General features: G+C 41.9%; 1 protein-coding gene across 3 annotated transcripts in view; it reads left to right on the top strand.

Moving 5' to 3' along the window:
* Nucleotides 1-21,523, top strand: part of LOC124720113 (peroxisomal carnitine O-octanoyltransferase) — a 245,074-nt gene that overhangs the window by 51,335 nt on the left and 172,216 nt on the right. For all 3 annotated transcript variants that reach the window (XM_047245407.1, XM_047245409.1, XM_047245408.1), the window contains exon 4: nt 7,579-7,707. In XM_047245407.1, the coding sequence (XP_047101363.1) occupies nt 7,579-7,707 (129 nt within the window). The remainder of the gene's footprint in view (nt 1-7,578; nt 7,708-21,523) is intronic.

Consider the following 21,523-nt stretch of genomic DNA (forward strand, 5'->3'; position numbering starts at 1 on the left):
GAAATCTTACCATGATGTGACTGAATATTTATGCAGCTTCTTTAAGACAGTACTTTATCATAGGTAACTGCGTCATCTGCAAAAAAGTCTAAGGTTACTGATAATAGTGTCTGCAAGGTTATTGATATGCAATATGAACAACAAGGGTTCCAACATATTTCCCTGGGGCACACCTGAAGTATATCTGACAATGACTTTCCATCCCAGATAACATGCTCTATGCTCCCTCCCAAAAAGTCCTCAATCCAATCACAACTTTCATTTGATACTTCATATGATCATACTTTTGGCAATAAGCATAGGTGTGGCACTGAGTCAAATGCTTTTCGGAAATCAAGAAATACTGCATCTGCCTGGATCCAAAGCTTTCATTATGTCATATTAGAACATTGTGAGTTTGGTTTCACATGACTGATGTTTTGAGAGTCCGTGCTGTTTGGCATTGAGGAAGTCATTCTATTCAAGATAACTCGTCATTGTTTGAACTCGGAAATGTTCTAAGATTCTGTGGCAAATCGAAGTCTAGGATATGGGATGGTAGTTTTGTGGATCACTTCCATTACCCTTCTAGTAGACAACATGGTAAAAGTGAGGAATTTCCCTATTCCGATGATGAGTGGGTTTGGAGGTTGTAATGTTTTATGATGTGAGCTGAATATAGCACACGATGGAATTGAAAATGTTTGAGATTTTAAAATTTGCTATGTGAGCTGACCATAACACATAGTATGATTCAAAGATGTTGTGGTAATCAGATGTATCAAAAAATAAGAAGTAAAAATTGCAACTGGTTGAGTCGGTTATGATGGTCAGATGATAGTTTTGGGCACACCATATTGTGCACTGCTTCGATTTTATTGTAATCCGTGAATTGTGACAGTTGAAGTGCGAGTAATGTTCCAGTTACAAAGTTTGAGGCAACTAGGGTAGTGGAATGTTTCAGTTTGCTGTGTTTGATTGGAAAGAAATAGCCCTGTAGACGCATGTGAGGTTTGTCATTTTTTATTTATGTAATGATTGCTAGTGAGGAATAATGAATATTTGGTTACATACACATTGGTGGGACTGCATAATTAAAGGTATGAAAAACATGTATTGCACAGATGGCTAATTTTTGTACTGCTTTACGCGACTTAGATTTGAATTATGGAAGTAACTTGTACTTTTTACCTGTGTTGACCCCTCAAAATCTTTTGTAGGCTACGGTTTGGAAATGGGCCTGATGATCCAAAACTAGTCACCACAAGAAATGACTATTACACAACTATGACAGATATTGAAATGATAATTAAATTGAGACCCTAAACTGTCAACAGGCGTCGATATACATCAACGGGGCAATTGAAAAAGTGTGTCCCGACTGGGACTCGAACCTGGGATCTCCTGCTTACATGGCAGATGCTCTATCCATCTGAGCCACCGAGGGCAAAGAGGATATTGCGACTGCAGGGAATTATCCCTTGCACGCTCCCCACGAGAGCCACATTCCCAACTTAATGTCCACACACTACATTCATAGTGCCCCTGCCCATTACACTCATTACTCACGGCAGGCAATCTTACCAAGTCCCGTAAGAGTTCGGCAATGCGTGTGCATCTGCACAGAAGGAGGGGGTCAGTGGCCGGTTAGCCTTGACCATATGAACATTTCGGACACGTCCGAAAGAACAGATACCATCTTCATATATGACAGATATTGAAAGAAAATAAAAATAATAATAATACGCTACTGGCCATTAAAATTGCAACAACATGAAGATGACGTGCTACAGGCGCGAAATTTAACCGACAGGAAGAAGATGCTGTGATATGCAAATGATTAGCTTTTCAGAGCATACACACAAGGTTGGCGCCGGTGGTGACATCTACAACGTACTGAAATAAGGAAAGTTTCCAACCGATTTCTCATACACAAACAGCAGTTGACCGGCGTTGCCTGGTGAAATGTTGTTGTGATGCCTCGTGTAAAGAGGAGAAATGCGTACCATCACGTTTCCGACTTTGATAAAGGTCGGATTGTAGCCTATCGCGATTGCGGTTTATCGTATCGCGACATTGCTGCTCATGTTGGTCAAGATCCAATGACTGTTAGCAGAATATGGAATCGGTGGGTTCAGGAGGGTAATATGGAACGAAGTGCTGGATTCCAAAGGCCTCGTATCACTAGCAGTCGAGATGACAGGCATCTTATCCGCACGGCTGTAACGGATTGTGTAGCCACGTCTTGATCCCTGAGTCAACAGATAGGGACGTTTGCAAGACAACAACCATCTGCACGAGCAGTTCGATGGCAATTGCAGCGGCATGGACTATCAGCTCGGAGACCGTGGCTGTGGTTAACCTCGACGCTGCATCACAGACGGGAGCACCTGCGATGGTGTACTCGACGACGAACCTGGGTGCACGAATGGCAAAACGTAATTTTTTCAGATGAATCCAGGTTCTGTTTACAGCATCATGATGGTCGCATCCTTGTTTGGCGACATCGCAGTGAACGCACATTGGAAGCGTGTATTCATCATCGCCATACTGGAGTATCACCTGGCGTGATGGTGTGGGGTGCCATTGATTACACGTCTCAGTCACCTCTTGTTCGCATTGACGGCATTTTGAACAGTGGACTTCACATTTCAGATGTGTTACGACCCGTGGTTCTTCCCTTCATTCGATCCCTGGGAAACCCTACATTTCAGCAGGATAATGCACGAGTGCATGTTGCAGGTCCTGTACTGGCCTTTCTGGATACAGAAAATGTTCGACTGCTGCCCTGGCCAGCACATTCTCCAGATCTCTCACCAATTGAAAACGTCTGGTCAATGTGGCCGAGCAACTGGCTCGTCACAATACGCCAGTCACTACTCATGATGAACTGTGGTATCATGTTGAAGCTGCATGGGCAGCTGTACGTGTAAACGCCATTCGAGCTCTGTTTGATTCAATGTCCAGACATATCAAGACCATTATTACGGCCAAAGGTGGTTGTTCTGGGTACTGATTTCTCAGGATCTATGCACCCCAATTGCGTGAAAATGTAATCACATGTCAGTTCTAGTATAATATGAATACCCATTTATCATCTGCATTTCTTCTTGGTGTAGCAATTTTAATGGCCAGTAGTGTACTAGAGTTGCTGACCCTATCCTCCATCAGTATGTTGGAACTTCACAAACCTTATGTTGGAACTACACAAACCTGCTCTTTGTCAGAATTAGGCAGTGGAAAGTGTAGGGTAGAATAACAATAATATGGAAAGGGTACATTGCTATATGCCATACAGAGGAGACATTGATTTACAGACAGGCATAGTGAACAAGACTGCTAAAATATTGTGTTTGTACAACGTCCTCCTCCTTCTGAAATAGGAAACACAAATCACGCACCTGGACACTGTCTGGGTGCAGGGGTCCGATTGTGACTACATCTGACCTGAGCAGCAATCTGATACAGTGTGTGGTGGGGGTGAAGCGGTGGCATGGGGAGAGTAGTGGAAGGGGTAATAGGGTAGGGGTAGGTGTAGTGCTGCGTAGGGGGTGTGCAGGGAGATGGTAGGGATACGACTAGTCTTTTGCCCTTTTCTGCTTCCCCCCCTCCCTCTTTTCCCCTCCCCTTTCCACCCCCACCCCCAATCAACCACTTCCTAACTCTGCATCTAGCAGCCTAACCTGTCCTCACAATGTCCCTGCATGCTCCCACAGGCAGCACAGCACCTCAGCCCCCCCCCCCCCCCCTTCCCTCTTATCCCTCTTAGTCCCGACGCCATACTTCCTCCTTATCCCCACTACCCACCATAGCACATTGCAGTTCACATCAGACACAGTTGCAGTTGGGGGATAGTGGCTATGTGTGTGTTGTGCTTATGTAAATTTGTGTCAGTCTTTTCTGTTTTGGAAGAAGGAATTGATCTGAAACCTTGAATATTTTAGCAGTCTTTTACACTGTGCCTCTCTGTGACTCAACAGTTCCTCTATGTACTGGGTAATAATATACCCATATTCCACATCATGATAAGGAATGCATGCTGAAGCAAATAAATAAAATTTGTACTGAGGCTGGGATTTGAACCCGGGTCTGCTGCTAACTAGGCACACCCTGGCAATGTGACTAATACAGCTGCACGCACTACCCTACTATATCTCCCTCCTTAATGCAAACTCCTATTCACATCTCAGCCCATCTCGATGTTCCCCTTCTTAACTTGTATCAGTGTTGCAAAGGCTCTCAACCACTGAAGTAGTACCTTAGCATTGAACAAAATGGGATTAATCCTCCCTGTACCTCAGTTGTAGGTGCTACATTGATCATATGAATTTATACACTATGTGATCAAAAGTATCTGGAGACCTGGCTGGAAATGACTTAAAAGTTCGTGGCACCCTCCATCTGTAATGCTGGAATTCGGTACGGTGTTGGCCCAGCCTTATCCTCGATGATAGCTTCCGCTCTCGCAGACATACGTTCAGTCAGGTGCTGGAAGGTTTCTTGGGGAATGGCAGCCCGTTCATCACAGAGTGCTGCACTGAGGAGAGGTATCGATGTCAGTAGGTGAGGCCTGGCACGAAGTCGGCATTCCAAAACATCCCAAAGGTGTCTGTAGGATTCTGGTCAGGACTCTGTGCAGGCCAGTCCATTACAGGGATGTTATTGTCGTGTAACCACTCCGCCACAGGCCGTGCATTATGAACAGGTGCTCGATCGTGTTGAAAGATGTAGTTGCCGTACCCAAATTGCTCCTCAACAGTGGGAAGGAAGAAGGTGCTTAAAACATCATTGTACGCCTGTGCAGTGATAGCGCCACACAAAACAACAAGGGTTGCAAGCACCCTCTGTCAAAAACACAATCACACCATAACAGCATTGCCTCTGAATTTTAGTGTTGGCACTACACACCCTGGCAGATGATGTTCACCGGGCATTCGCCGTACCCACACCCTCCCATCGGATCGCCACATTTTGTACCCTGATTTATCAGTCCACACAACATTTTTCCTCTGTTCAGTCGTCCAATGCTTACACTCCTTGCACCAACCAAGGCGTCGTTTGGCATTTACTGGCGTGATGTGTGTCTTATGAGCAGCTGCTCGACCATGAAATCCAAGTTTTCTCACCTCCCACCTAACTAGTACTTGCAGTGGATCCTGGTGCAGTTTGGAATTCCTGTGTGGTGGTCTGGATAGATGTCTGCCTATTACACATTACGACCCTCTTCAGCTGTTGGCGGTCACTGTCAGTCAACAGACGAGGTTGGCCTGTATGCTTTTGTGCCTTATGTGTCCCGCCACTTTTCCACTTCACTATCACATCAGAAACAGTGGACGTAGGGATGTTTAGGAGTGTGGAAATCTCGTTTAGAGATGTATGACACAAGTGACACCCAATCACCTGACCTGACCAAGTTCGTGAGTTCCGTGGAGCGTCCTATTCTGCTCCCTCACGACATCTAATGACTACTGAGGTCGCTGATATGGAATACCTGGCAATAGGTGGCAACACAATGCCCCTAATACGAAAAGCACATGTTTTTGGGGGTGTCCAGATACTTTTGATCACATAGTTTGTATTGCAGAGACATATGACATCTTCACCTACACGGTTACTCTGCAGTTCACGATTAAGTGCCCGGCAGTGTGTTCATCAAACTACCGTAAAGCTATTTCTCTACTGCTCCACTCTCGAACAGCACACAGGAGAAATGAGCAGTTAAATCTTTCTGTTTCACCTCTGATTTCTCGTATTATGTCATGATGACCACTTCTCCCCATGTAGGTGAGCAGCTTCGTCTTACAATAATGAATACAGGCTGAAGAGCACAAACTGGATTTTGTATTATGGGGGGACCCATGCTAGCATAAACCGTGCAGCTGTGTTAGCCGCAGTTCTAGGGTGGTGCAGTGGTTAGCACATCCACCTAGTGAGCAGAGGACCTGGGTTTGAATCTCAGCCTCGGTACAAATTTTAATTATTTGCTGTGGATTATATTCATTATTGTAAAGTAAATCTGAGACTTTATATCTCTGGGACACACAGTTTCATACAGTTAATACTTTTCAAATTCACTTATGTTGGTGGATTTCATCATTTGCGGCCAATGGTGTTAGAATGATTCCCAGTGCACCTCTGGTCCACTTATATACAAGGGCGGTTCAGAAAGTAACCTCCGATTGGTCACAGTGCGGGTTGTGGGGGGAGTAGCGACGCCATCTGTGCGTTCACGCACTCAACAGGTCAGTCGGCATCAAGCCGTGGTCGAGTGAACGTCGTACCTGCGCTAGTTTAGTTTTTGTGGCAGTTTGAAATGTGTGCTGCAATAGAAAACCCCACCAAATGTGAAGTGCGTGCTGTCATAAGGTTTTTTACAGCCAAAGGATATTCTGCAGCAGCTATTCATCGTGAGATTTGTGCCGTGTACGGACCAAGAGTTATGAGTGAAGGAGTTTTCCGTGAGTGGGTACGTTTATTTAAAAGTGGACGAGAAAACGTTCATGATGAAGAGAGGAGTGGTAGACCATCATTGGTGACTGACGAACTCGTTCAGACAGTTGATGCAAAAGTTCGTGAAAATCGACGTTTCTCAATGTCGGAGTTGTCTACTGGTTTTCCACAGATTTCTAAGACTCTCTTGTACGAGATAGTGACAGCAAGATTGGATTACCGTAAGTTCTGTGCACGATGGGTGCCCAAAATTCTTACCGACCACCACAAAACTCAAAGAATGGCGTCTGCATTAGACTTTCTGTCACGTTATGAGGACGAAGGAGAACCATTGTTAAACAGAATCGTGACCGGTGACGAAACCTGGATTAAGTACGTGAACCCTGAGTCAAAAGAACAATCAAAGATGTGGGCACATTCAAATTCGCCTACCAAACCAAGAAAAGCCTCGCAAGACTTTTCTGCCAGAAAACTGATGGCAACGGTGTTTTGGGATGCCAAAGGGGTGTTGTTGGTTGAATTCATGGAACGTGGTACGACCATTAATCAAGACGTGTACTGTGAAACAATAAAAAAGTTACGATGGGCTATACAGAACAAACGCCGTGGTATGCTGACTTCCGGTATCGTTTTTTTGCACGATAACGCCCGTCCTCACTCTGCTCGCAGAACAACGGCCCTTCTTGAGTCCTTCAAGTGGGACGTTATCAACCATCCACCTTACAGCCCAGACCTGGCGCCAAGTGATTATCACCTCTTCATGCATTTGAAGAAATGGCTCGGGTCACAGCGGTTTGATGACGACGAAGAGCTCAAAGATGCGGTCACAGGCTGGCTCCAGGCACAAGTGGGTGATTTTTATGCAGAAGGAATTTCAAAGCTTGTGAAGAGATACGATAAGTGCCTCAATCGCTATGGACACTATGTAGAAAAATAGTGCAAAGATGTAGTTGTAAGATGTATATATTAAAATATTTTTATTTAACTTGGTGTATTTTTTTAAATCAACCGGAGGTTACTTTCTGAACGGCCCTCGTACTTTCCTTGCCACAGTTGGCAGTGCTTGTAATGCTTTGTTTTATTCACATGTATGTATAATGTGTGTAAATAGCATTGCCCAGAGTGATAACGAGTTGCACGTGTCGGCAGCTGGAACAGTGGTGGGAGGAGGGGGCGTACCTGTCGAACCGGCAGCCGCTGTTGCCCTTCTGCAGCATGACGGGCTCGATGCCGCTCGCAGACCTCGGCTGGAAGCTGGGCGAGGGCCGCCAGCTCAAGGTGAGGCCGTAACTCTACCACATTACCATTGTAATTTAGTATGTTTTTACCTAAATAACAGAAAATTCTTGTCTCTATGTTGTCACGTATACTATACCCCAACAGAACAAATAGTCCAGAATGAGATTTTCACTCTGCAGCGGAGTGTGTGCTGATATGAAACTTCCTGGCAGATTAAAACTGTGTGCCCGACCGAGACTCGAACTCGGGACCTTTGCCTTTCGCGGGCAAGTGCTCTACCAACTGAGCTACCGAAGCACGACTCACGCCCCGTCCTCACAGCTTTACTTCTGCCAGAATCTCGTCTCCTACCTTCCAAACTTTACAGAAGCTCTCCTGCGAACCCTGCAGAACTAGCACTCCTGAAAGTGAGTTCGAGTCTCAGTCCGGCACACAGTTTTAATCTGCCAGGAAGTTTCAGAACGAATAGTCCCGTCACAGGAACAGCCATGTATGAGAGTCACTCCAAAAGAAATGCACACTATTTTTTTTTTTAATCCATCTTTTATTCTACGTGTTTTTAAAGTTTTACAGTGTGTAGATACACCCTTTAGGAACAATATTTTCATTTCTCCACATAATTTCCATCCCCCTCATGTGTCTTACGACATCTTGGAACCAGCGCCTGTATACCCGCACGGTAAAATTCTGGGCCAACCTGTTGGGGTCACTGTTTGGCAGCATGCACAAGGGAGTCATCATCTTCAAACCTTGTTCCACGAAGAGAGTCTTTCAGTTTCCCAAAGAGATTATAGTCACATGGAACCAGGTCAGGACTGTAAGGCGGGTGTTTCAGTGTCGTCCATCTGAGTTTTGTGATCGCTTCCACGGTTTTTTGACTGACCTGCGGCCATGCATTGTCGTGCAACAGCAAAACATCCTGCTTTTGCCGATATGGTTGAACACGATTCAGTCGAGCTCGAAGTTTCTTCAGTGTCGTCACATATGCATCAGAATTAATGATGGTTCCACTTGGCACGATGTCCACAAGCAAGAGTCCTTTGAAATTGAAAAACACCGTAGCCATAATTATCCAGCAGAAGGTGGGGTTTTGAATTTTTTTTTTTTTTTTTGTGTGAGTCTGCGTGATGCCACTCCATTGATTGCCTCTTCGCCTCTGGTGAAAAATGATGGAGCCATGTTTCATCACCTGTAACAATTCTTCCAAGAAATTCATCTCCACCATTCTCTTACTGTTCCAGAAGTTCGCTGCATATCATTTTTCTTGTTTCTTTGTGAGCCACTGTCAACATCCTGGGAACCCACCTGGCACAAACCTTTTTTATCGCCAACACTTTCAGTATTCTGCAAACACTTCCCTCCCCTATCCCAATGTAGCGTGAAAATTCATTCACTGTGATGCATCTGTCAGCGGTCACCAACTCATGAACTCTCTACACACTGTCTGCAGTACGAGGCCTGCCGCTGCGAGGACAGTCCCCAATATTGCCGTGCCCGCTTTCGTCACGTAACCTGCTTGCCCACCGACTAACTGTACTGCGATCGGCAGCAGCATCCCCATACACTTTTTTCAACCTCTTGTGGATGTTTCCCACTGTCTCGTTTTCACAGCACAGGAATTTTATGGCAGCACGTTGCTTCTGACGGCACCACTCACAGGAACAGGTTGAACTAAGTTTGAAAACAAGCAGGAAGGATGTATCTACACACTGTAAAAGTTTCACACATGCAGAATGAAAACTGTATTTTTACAAAAAATAGTGTGCATTTCTTTTGGAGTGACCCTTGTATAACCGCCTTACTAAAATTTAGTTTAGTTTCCAAATAAAGTACACTATGGGAGGGCAGTCCTGTTAATAGAAAAAAGCTAATCAATAGAGGTACCCTTTTGACCATGTGTTGTGTCTAATGGAAAAGTAAATCAGACTATTCAGTTCTTTTCCTAAGATCTTACCCAGTGATTAGATAGAAACACAGTATGAATAATATTATACTGAAGATAGAACAGCTCAGTTCCAAGTTAATTTAGTGGTTTAAAACATATACTAATGGTCACCAGCCTATCCAGGCAATGAAACAGTGGAGTACTGGAAAAGCAGAAGTTTGAATTTTGCCTACTTTCTTGCTACTCTTTAAGCTGCTGCTTCAAATAAATATTACTCCAGGTAAACAGTGTTGGACTACACCATTATACAATACATTTTTAAAAGCGTAAAAGCCCAGTAGATAACTTCAAGGAAGCTAAAAAAAATTTGGCCAGGGTGGAGGGGGGAACTTTATAAAAGCTAACGTAAATTTACATAAACAAACTTTTACTATAACACTTCGCAATAGTTAAGAAACCACAAAAACAATTTAAACGGTGCCTCTTTATATTAACGTGGCACTTCATAAGTCTAGGATACTCGGATTAATCAAACACCAGGAAGGAACCCTATATAGATGTATGATTAGGATGAAATAACAGGGGGAGCCAATTTCTTTAAAGTTGAAGAATGATGCGACTACGAAGGCTTTCCCGGTGTAATAATTGATAATATTCTTCTCGGGTGTGCAGCTGGATCGTAACGTCTTCATGACACAATATTTCTGCGGTCCAACTGGCTGCCATCTTCAGGTGAGAGTGCTGGTGCACGATCTTGCGAGAACTGACTTCTCAGCGCAAGCAGCGGCCCCTATATAGGCCGCAGAAGGCCCACAACGTGTGCGCGAGAAGGTGCCGTAACTGCCCTCTAGCGCAAGTAAACATACCGCGCCACCAGTGGTGGAAACAGGTGAAATAGAGATATCGCTATCAAAAATTAAAAATTAAAAAATTTTATTCCGACGATCGAAACACAGATTGTTGTTTTTTAATGTCCAATAACACCGGTTCCAAGTCTTACTTAAAAGATAACCCTTGTCTTTATTAATAAGATTATCAGATAAACGAATCTCTACGGATTCTTGTAAAACACAGTCCCAATAGCGAGATGCAGGGGCAACCATTTGTGTCTCGTCATACAGCATTCTGTGTCCCTCGGTGAGACAATGCTCCACCACAGCAGTTTTCTCAGGTTGAAGCAGCCGTGTGTGCTGCTGGTGCTGAAAACATCGGTCCTGAATGGTCTGGATTGTCTGACCAATATAAGCCTTCCCACAGTGGCAAGGGATCTTGTAGACACCAGGCTTCCTCAAACCCATCTTAAGGTTGCGTTCAAGCGGAATGTCTATATAGATGAACAGATCTGTCGTGCTTTTCAGTTTGGACCTTCGCCTGAACCACCAGAAGATACCTGCAAATCGGTGGCTTTTCTGCCTTTTGCTGGGAGCATTTCCTCGAAGATAGGAAGAATTCTGAAAAGATATCATATCAAAAGTAAGTAGCGCCAAGATTAGAGCGCTCCTTGGCTCTGTTAAGGATGACTTGGGTTTGAGGAAGCCCGGCGTGTACAAGATCCCTTGCCACTGTGGGAAGGCTTATATTGGTCAGACAATCCGGACCATTCAGCACCGATGTGTTGGGCATCAGCAGCACACACGGTTGCTTCAATCTGAGAAATCTGCTGTGGCGGAGCACTGTCTCACCGAGGGACACAGAATGCTGTATGGCGAGACACAAATGGTTGCCCGCGCATCTCGCTATTGGGACTGTGTTTTAAAAGAATCCATGGAGATTCGTTTATCTGATAATCTTATTAATGGAGACAAGGGTTATCTTTTAAGTAAGACTTGGAACCGGTGTTATTGGACATTAAAAAACAACAATCTGTGTTTCGATCGTCGGAATAAAATTTTTTAGTTTTTAATTTTTGATAGCGATATCTCTATTTCGCCTGTTCCCACCACTGGTGGAGCGGTATGTTTACTTGCGCTAGAGGGCAGTTACGGCACCTTCTCGCGCACACGTTGTGGGCCTTCTGCGGCCTATATAGGGGCCGCCGCTTGCGCTGAGAAGTCAGTTCTCGCAAGATCGTGTACCAGCACTCGCACCTGAAGATGGCAGCCAGTTGGACCGCGGAAATATTGTGTCATGAAGATGTTACGATCTGGCTGCACACCCAAGAAGAATATTTTTCAAGAATGGCTATTAAGGCACAGTTTAAATTAATGGTTCATGCTGTACAAAAGTAAAAAATCGTATTGGTGGGTGTAGGTTTGGGTGTGGCAAACAGTTACGGTGGTTACACTATCCACAGTACGGCCTGCTGTATGGGCTCAATGTCTCTTCTTGGCATCGTTCAATTTTACATACAGTAGCCCAACAACTCACAGGAAACAATTAAAATCGCTCAAAAGAGGAAAGGCCGCTGGACCTGGTGGGATACCAGTTCGATTTTACACAGAGTACGCGAAGGAACTTGTCCCCCTTCTTGCAGCGGTGTACCGTAGGTCTCTAGAAGAGCGTAGCATTCCAAAGGATTGGAAAAGGGCACAGGTCATCCCCGTTTTCAAGAAGGGACGTCGAACAGATGTACAGAACTATAGACCTATATCTCTAACGTCGATCAGTTGTAGAATTTTGGAACGCGTATTATGTTCGAGTATAATGACTTTCCTGGAGACTAGAAATCTACTCTGTAGGAATCAGCATGGATTTCGAAAAAGACGGTCGTGTGAAACCCAGCTCGCGCTATTCGTCCACGAGACTCAGAGGGCCATAGACAAGGGTTCACATGTAGATGCCGTGTTTCTTGACTTCAGCAAGGCGTTCGATACAGTTCCCCACAGTCGTTTAATGAACAAAGTAAGAGCATATAGACTATCAGACCAATTGTGTGATTGGATTGAGGAGTTCCTAGATAACAGAACGCAGCATGTCATTCTCAATGGAGAGAAGTCTTCCGAAGTAAGAGTGATTTCAGGTGTGCCGCAGGGGAGTGTCATAGGACCGTTGCTATTCACAATATACATAAATGACCCGGTGGATGACATCGGAAGTTCACTGAGGCTTTTTGCAGATGATGCTGTGGTGTATCGAGAGGTTGTAACAATGGAAAATTGTACTGAAATGCAGGAGGATCTGTAGCGAATTGATGCATGGTGCAGGGAATGGCAATTGAATCTCAATGTAGACAAGTGTAATGTGCTGCGAATACATAGAAAGATAGATCCCTTATCATTTAGCTACAAAATAGCAGGTCAGCAACTGGAAGCAGTTAATTCCATAAATTATCTGGGAGTATGCATTAGGAGTGATTTAAAATGGAATGATCATACAAAGTTGATCGTCGGTAAAGCAGATGCCAGACTGAGATTCATTGGAAGAATCCTAAGGAACTGCAATCCGAAAACAAAGGAATTAGGTTACAGTATGCTTGTTCGCCCACTGCTCGAATACTGCTCAGCAGTGTGGGATCCGTACCAGATAGGGTTGATAGAAGAGACAGAGAAGATCCGACGGAGAGCAGCGCGCTTCGTTACAGGATCATTTAGTAATCACGAAAGCGTTATGGAGATGATAGATAAACTCCAGTGGAAGACTCTGCAGGAGAGACGCTCAGTAGCTCGGTACGGGCTTTTGTTAAAGTTTCGAGAACACACCTTCACCGAAGGGTTGAGCAGTATATTGCTCCCTCCTATGTATATCTCGCGAAGAGACCATGAGGATAAAATCAGAGAGATTAGAGCTCACACAGAAGCATACCGACAATCCTTCTTTCCACGAACAGTACGAGACTGGAATAGGAGAACCGATAGATGTACTCAGGGTACCCTCCGTCACACACCGCCAGGTGGCTTGCGGAGTATGGATGTAGATGTAGAATGCCGTAAGCCATTTGCAGTCTTCATCCGAGGCATTTTTGTGCAAATTTGCAGGCAAAGCTTCACCTGCTCCACAAAGATGTTGCCTCAATTACTGCTGCCTACAAACTGTGTGAATTACTTCCTGCACTTGCTCTAGGTAGCGTGTGAAGCATCCCCAACTCTCTTGTGGTTCCCGTTTTAGATACTCCATGTCGACGCTGCTCGTAGACACGTATCGTCGGTAGGTTTTCCGGCTTTACTTCCCGACGTGACAGCGACGACTCTCCGATGAGGTGCGAGCCTTGTGTTTTGCTATTACTGCGAGTCTTGTAAATATCGCTATTATTTAGTAATTTGCCCAGCTACAAACTCTCCCCTTTTATGATTAAGACAGTCTGCACCACCTTTCGGAGGGAGTGGGGACTTCAAAGAGTCACAAAAGTTCATATTAAGCAGTCCGTAAAACATATAAATGTTCACTTCAGTCAGTGTGTTAGTTACCGTATTTACTCGAATCTAAGCCGCACTCGAATCTAAGCTGCACCTGAAAAATGAGACTCGAAATCGAGGAGAAAAAAAATTTCCCGAATCTAAGCCGCACCTAAAATTTGAGACGCGAAATTCAAGGGGAGAGAAAAGTTTTAGGCCGCACCTCCAAATCGAAATACAGTTAGTCCATTGAAATATGAGACACAATTTAGGTCGAATGAATGACGATACAGCTACAGTAGTTTGGTTCGAGTCGTAAGCTTAGCAGTTAAGCTTTACCAGGTAGCCATTGCTATGCGTCAGGTGCTCCGTCCGTATTTATACGAGTGCCCTTCCTTTTTGCGTACTTTGTCTGGTTTGAATTGATTGTTTATTTTTCTTTGATCTGATAAGTGCCGTTCTCTTTGTTATAGGTGTTTACGTCACACTAAGCTGAAAATGCATTACTGTACTGTGTCATGCACTGTTTGTCGCATTCTGATAATGAGTGTTTACGGCCTGTCTCCACTCGCAGCATGGCTTGCTTTTGTGGATGCTACTGCCGCTTGCAACTAAAAAAAAAAAAAAAAAGGAGAGAGAGAGAGAGAGAGAGAGAGAGAGAGAGAGAGAGAGGAATCGTCTCATTAGCGAAACAATGGCAAGGAACTGCTATTTGCTGTTACCTACACAAATAATAGACAGCGTTTGATAGCAGATGTTCTGAATGACAGTTTAGCGAAAATTTTTCTCCGTTTGAAAATCTTTGCAGACGCCTCTTTAGTATATTACATTCTGCACTGAAATTAGGTTCATCTTAGACTTAAAAATCTAGTCAATTGCCGTGCTTCATTTCTGACTTATCACTATTAGGCATAAGAATAATACGAATATAAACATGGGATGATATCTATATTTTTCCGCGTTTGCTGTTGTCTCACTCTAGTTTTGTAGTTTATTAGGCAGACGGGATTTAAATGAGTTAGCAGCAACATGAAAGAATACATGGCAAAATGTTTATATTTGTATTATTCTTATGGTGAAGAGAATACAGCATGCAATTCACAATTCATAAAAGTTCCTATAAGGAACCATCTCAAGGAAAAAATTCAGAACGTAGAGTTGGCCATATTGACAAACATCCCAAACAGTCTTGCCAGTCGGATTTTCGTAGTACATTGAAATGCTGCTACATTTGAAGATGCACAATACGGAATTTGTATTTACTTCGTTGGATAATGTATGAAAATGCAGTGGTCGAAACTCGAGTCGGAGAAAAAAAGCTCGTCTTCCACCTTTTTTTAAAAATTTATTTACTGACGCAGAGGGTTAGGCGCCAGTATTTATCTTTGTGCCTGCAAAGCGTGCCTGTGTAGCGCTACATATATTCGACGGCAGAAGTTAGTTGTGGCGGCACTTACCAACATTTTCCAGAACTTCCGCTTACTTTGCACTCGATTCTAAGCCGCAGATGGTTTTTTGGATTACAAAAACTGGAAAAAAGTGCGGCTTAGATTCGAGTAAATACGGTAATGCCTATGCTTTCTGCTAGATGGTACTGACTTACTGCTGAATAGCGTTGGTTCCGTAAAACCTTCACTGATTAGTACTTGGTAAATGAAATAAGTACAACACTCTTGTATTTCACTTTCACTCTATATTCAAAGATTAAGATGGTGATGGATGATGGTCTATTTAAAAGGTTCCTAGCCTGGAGGAATCTAAATAGTCTGTAAATGCCGATATGCACCCGCTCTACGTCCAGATTCGCAACTGACGGCACACGACACTTTCAAAAGTCCACACGTTAATATCTGAATACCGGTACCTCTGGAATCATTCGTATCAACAGATAATTTGAGTTTCTGTTGTCTATATGTCCGTAAAGTTCTAATATAGCGCTAAAGTCCTAAAATCCCCTTAATACTCCGTTGCTACCGACAGCCAGAGATCGTACACTACATCACTTTTAATCTCCGTATTATTCTACCAGTTTATCGTGAATCTTAACACGATAAAATCCAATCGGATTGTTGTCTCGCTGACTGACATGGATTCCCCGCCCTTTAACAAAACAGTCAAGGAAAAAAGGCGGCAATAATGACGATCAGGCCTTTTTACAGGTTTTTCGCCACAAGAGTTTAACGTCACTGCCTTCTCCATGACGGAGCTCCCGTGGCTTTGCTCTACTTACACGTTAAACTACTTGCTGATATACTATAATTTTGATCTGCAATTACCAAACTCTGATTCTACACTATTTTCTCCTCAAAAAATTCTATTCTTAATTTTATTATTATTCTTTCTATAGCTTTTATAACTGTCAACTGAACCGAGGTGTTACACGTGCCAATTCGCCCTTGCCACCTTTTCCACTCCCCAGAGCCACTTTCATTTCAAACAAAAGCACACTGGCTTTTACATAACACTTATTTCTGACATTGTTCCTACGCATGACCATTTCTTAAGTTGTCAAATTTACATCAATATGAATAATTTACAGACGCAAATATTTTTAAGTACAAAATGTCATCAGAAAATTATTTAATCTAATAAACAATTTGTATAGAATTTTACATACATTACTCACATACCATGCAAAGAACTTCAAACTCCAGTATAGCACACTTTATACCTACAGCAAATATAGTATCAGTATGTGAAAATTTTAAAGCAAAAAAAGAATTCTAAAAATTTTAATGAACCATAAGCAAATAATGTTATAAGGCGAGCACTGGTGCTGGGCACTTCTCTCGTCAATACGTGTTTTGTTGTGGGCTGTCTTTCATAGTAACTCATAGACAGAGGGTATTTTTCCTTGGCACTAATACTCTTTACTCACATTATTTCATTTTTTATGTGTAGTAATGGTAACGCCATCAGTCTTAAAGCTTTTATTCGTACACAACTAGTTTCGGTATTACAATACACCATCTCCAGGCCCCTGTATCACCCGCTCTACATGATCAAGTTGATCTCAGAAATAGACACCATCATTCTTTAAAAGATCCACAAAACATCAGCACCTGCAAAATATCTTATTGTTTGTGGTGTAGATGTGTTGCTACCTTGTGCACCACAGGCAATAATATGTTCTGCAGATGCCATTATGTGTGGATCCTCTACAAAAAGTATGGTAGCAATCCCCGAGGTCAACACGATCGACCAGAGTCGTAGATAGCGTGTGTCCCACGTTTTCTGCTAAACAACTTGACCATTTCATCCAGACTTGGTACACACATCACTTACTGACAGGCAAAAGTCACTGTGGCGTAAGAACCATTTACTCATCACAGATCAGGAGATACGACATCATAAAATACTGAGATGCATGAAGAACTGCCACATCATGCACGACATTCAAATTTGTTACTTCTGTGCTAGTAACTTCACTTGCAAAAAATGTTGTGTACCGTATTTACTCGAATCTAAGCCACACTTGAATCTAAGCCGCACCTGAAAAATGAGACTCGAAATCAAGGAAAAACAAATTTCCCCAATCTAAGCCGCATCTGAAATTTGAGACTCGAAATTCAAGGGGAGAGAAAAGTTTTAGGCCACACCTCCAAATCGAAACAAAGTTGGTCCATCGTAACATCAGACACAATTTAGGTCGAATGGATACAGCTACGGTAGTTTGGTTCGAGTCATAATCTTAACTGTTAAGCTTTACCAGGTAGCCATCGCTATGTGTCAGGCGCTCTTATAAGGGTACCCTTCCTTTTTCAGGTGCTTCATCTGGTTTGATTCGATTGCTTATTTTACTTTGATCTGATAAGTGCCGTTCTCTTTGCTATAGGTGTTTATGTCACTCTAAGCTGAAAATGCATTACTGTACTGTGTCATGCATTGTTTGTCGCATTCTGATAATGAGTGTTTACGGCCTGTCGCCGTGCTTGTGTCTGTATGTGTGGATGGATATGTGTGTGTGTGCGAGTGTATACCTGTCCTTTTTTCCCCCAAAGGTAAGTCTTTCCGCTCCCGGGATTGGAATGACTTCTTACCCTCTCCCTTAAAACTCACTTCCTTTCTTCTTCCCCTCTCCTTCCCTCTTTCCTGATGAGGCAACAGTTTGTTGCGAAAGCTTGAATTTTGTGTGTATGTTTGTGTTTGTTTGTGTGTCTATCGACCTGCCAGCGCTTTCGTTCGGTAAGTCACCTCATCTTTGTTTTTATATATAATTTTTCCCACGTGGAATGTTTCCCTCTATTATATTAGTAATACAGTTATATATACATATAATAAAAAAAATCTAACACTGAATTTATCCATTGGTCAAATGAGCATTTTATTCTGTATGAATTCTTGTACTAAATAATAGCATTTCTCCCACAGAATCTGCTGTAACCTTGTTTTTAGAGTGTCTAACTTTATACTGAATATGTTTGTGTCTATTAACTTGTTATTTGTCATCCCCTTATTGAGATGACAGTATATAACAAGTTAATGGGCACAGTAATACTGTGCAGTCCATGCTTTTAATTTCAGTTGGTATGCGGATAGTATACAATTATTTTTATTTCTTATATTATATGTGTGTGGTTAAAATGATTCTCCTCAAATGATTTTTGTCTTCTGTGTAGGAAGTGTATAATTTCATAAATGTATACAATTTTCTTCTGCAGTTTCAGTATCCAAGATATACTATTTGAACATCCTCATAAAACTATATCATACCTAATGACAGATTCAAAATAACTATTTGCTATTGTTTATGTACTCAAGTCAGTAGAATTTGCTAGTATTTGCTTTTCAAATGCAGAACTGTGTAGTTTGTATTACAGCTCAAGTTTTTGTACACATTTAGACCTAGTAAATTTACCCTGTTAACTTCGTCCATAAGTTGATCGTTATGTTGTACTTTAAGTTCCACTCATTTCAAATGTTTGGTTTTGAGATGTACTATACGGCTTTTTGCAATGTTCAGTTTCAAACCTATTGAACTGGAACTAGTTTTCTAGGGTATCTGGTATGTTTACAGTAGAGTTCAGAACTTTTTCTGCATTGTGATTTTCATTTACAACTGAAGTATCATCTGCAAACAGAGCTGGTGGGGAATTTATATTTATGGTTGAGTAATTTATGTAGAATAGGAACAGTATTGGCCTCAAGATGGAGCCTTGAGGCACCCCTTGTAATACTGTACTCCATTCAGAACAATAATTCACTGCTTTTGAAGTAATAGTTACCCTTTTTGTTTTCTGTTGTACAAGTATGACGTAAGCCAGTTCAGAGCAGAGAAAATTGGATAACTATGGGATTGAGCGTAGTTGTCTAATAAGTGCAGAACAACTACAATTCCACACTGCATTGATAATGACCTGACACAGGTCGGAATCTGATCTGCGTTGTGACTATAAATGTCATATTAAAGCAACGTAATTCTACGAGTGATTGCTGCTCTATCTAACCCAAATAGGGAAGTAGTTTCTGTTGTCTTCCCTTGACCTAAATTCAACATACTTCGAAACATCCGGAAAGCATCCCTGTTCAAAAGATCAGTTGATTATTTTAGTTAGGGGAGGTGCCATTATGTCACACTTTGTTTTAATCACTTTAGTGGGTATTCCATCCTATCCAGCAAAATTTTTATTTTTTAGTGATGATATAACATTTTTCACATCCATTATTGTGACTTTTTTAAAATCCATGAGATACTCAGCCCCTTGGTGGAGTCCAAAGGCATTCACTTTACTCTGATACTCTGTCAGCATCTGACTTTGCCACATTTATGAAGAATTCATTTAAACACTCTGATATTTGAAGTGGGTTCACAATAAGGCTACCATCTATTTTAATCCCAGATGTTTTATTAATACTAACTCAAATACCTAAATCTGATTTGAGAACGGACCACACTGCATTTGTCTGACTTTTTATGTTGTAGTGTGAACATATTGTTTGCTATTTGTTTTGCTTCCTTTGCAACTTCTAATATACCTAGTAGAATGCCTGTTCTTATTATATTTCAGGTCATTGTGGAGTCACTTCTTTGCAACACTAGAAATTTTTATACTCTGAGTTATCTGTTGATGTTTGTTAGTCATTTTGTTGCATGTTGTTCTAAGTCAAAAAGTTTCATTAAACATTTCAAGAAAGCTACTTGAAATTTGTCAGAGTGAAATACAACTGTTGTATCACCATTCAACCTCTCTTAATGTACTACTAAGTACAGAAGATTTTTTTAAAAAATTGAAGTTCCTTTTTATATGGCTTTTGTTGCATGAAATTTCTTTGTTAATTTTTGGTAGCTAAATGAATAGTGCAGAATGGTGAGAGAATCCTAAATAAATGCAAAATTTATAAACATCTTGAAATACATCATTTATGAAAATATTATGGTAACAGGTGCAAAACATCTGTTCTTATTATATTTCAGGTCATCGTGTTGCATGAAATGTGCTTTGAGGTCTTTTATCAAGTCAGTGAATTTGGACGCACCATTGCTTTCAACTGTGTTATTAATATTGAAGTCAGCAGCTATTAAACTCTTTTTCCTTTTTTCTTTGCTGAGGTTATCAAGCAGACAATGAAATTTCACCAGAAAAGCTTCAGTTGTATGTAGAAACTACTATGACATTTAGGTCCCTTAGCTCCATACAGCAGCCTGCAAATACACACTCTTCATTCAAATGGTTAAAATCATTTCTAACGTAATACTTTATTTCAGAATGAGTAAGTGTACAAGACCCTCCAAGTGATTTCTCTCGTCTACAAAATCTGTTGGGTACTTCAAAAATTTCATTGTCATGAAGAATTTTAATATTATCAAATGTATTGAATTTACTCGAATCTAAGCTGCACTCATATCTAAGCTGCACTTGAAAAAACAGACTCAAAATAAAGGAAAAAGAATTTTCCCAAATCTAAGCCGCACCTGAAACTTGAGACTCGAAATTCAAGGGGAGAGAGAAGTTTTAGGCCGCAGCTCCAAACGAAACAAAGTTGGTCCATTCTAACATGAGACACAATTTAGGTTGAGTGGATAAAGATACAGCTACAGTAGTTTGGTTCGAGTCGTAAGCTCAGCAGTTAAGCTTTACCAGGTAGCCATTGCTATGCGTCAGGCGCTCCGTCCGTATTTATGCGGGTACCCTTCCTTTTTCACGTACTTCGTCTGGTTTGAATTGATTGCTTATTTTGCTTTGATCTGATAAGTGCCGTTCTCTTTGCTATAGGTGTTTACATCACTCTAAGCTGAAAATGCATTACTGTACTGTGTCATGCATTGTTTGTCGCATTCTGATATGAGTGTTTACGACCTGCCACCGCTCGCGGCATGGCTTGCTTTTGTGCGCCCTATCGCCACTTACAATAAAAAAAAAGAGAGTAATTGTCTGATATGCGAAACACTGGCAAGAGACTGCTATTTGTTGTTACTTACACTGCTGCTTTCTTTGATAATGATCAACAAGAACCAAATAATAGACTACATATGATAGAAGATATTCTGAACAAGAGGTTAGTGAAAATTTTTCTCCATCTGAAAATCTTTGAAGACACCTCTTTTGTACATTACATTCTGCACAGAAATTAGTCATCTTAGATTTAAAAATCTAGTCAGTTGCCGAGCTTAGTATCACTATTCAGCGTAAGAATAATATGAATATAAACATGACATGATATGTATATTCTTCCGCGTTTGCTGTTGTCTCACTCTAGT

This window comes from Schistocerca piceifrons, chromosome 11 (genome assembly GCF_021461385.2).
Source record: "Schistocerca piceifrons isolate TAMUIC-IGC-003096 chromosome 11, iqSchPice1.1, whole genome shotgun sequence".
NCBI lineage: Eukaryota > Metazoa > Arthropoda > Insecta > Orthoptera > Acrididae > Schistocerca > Schistocerca piceifrons.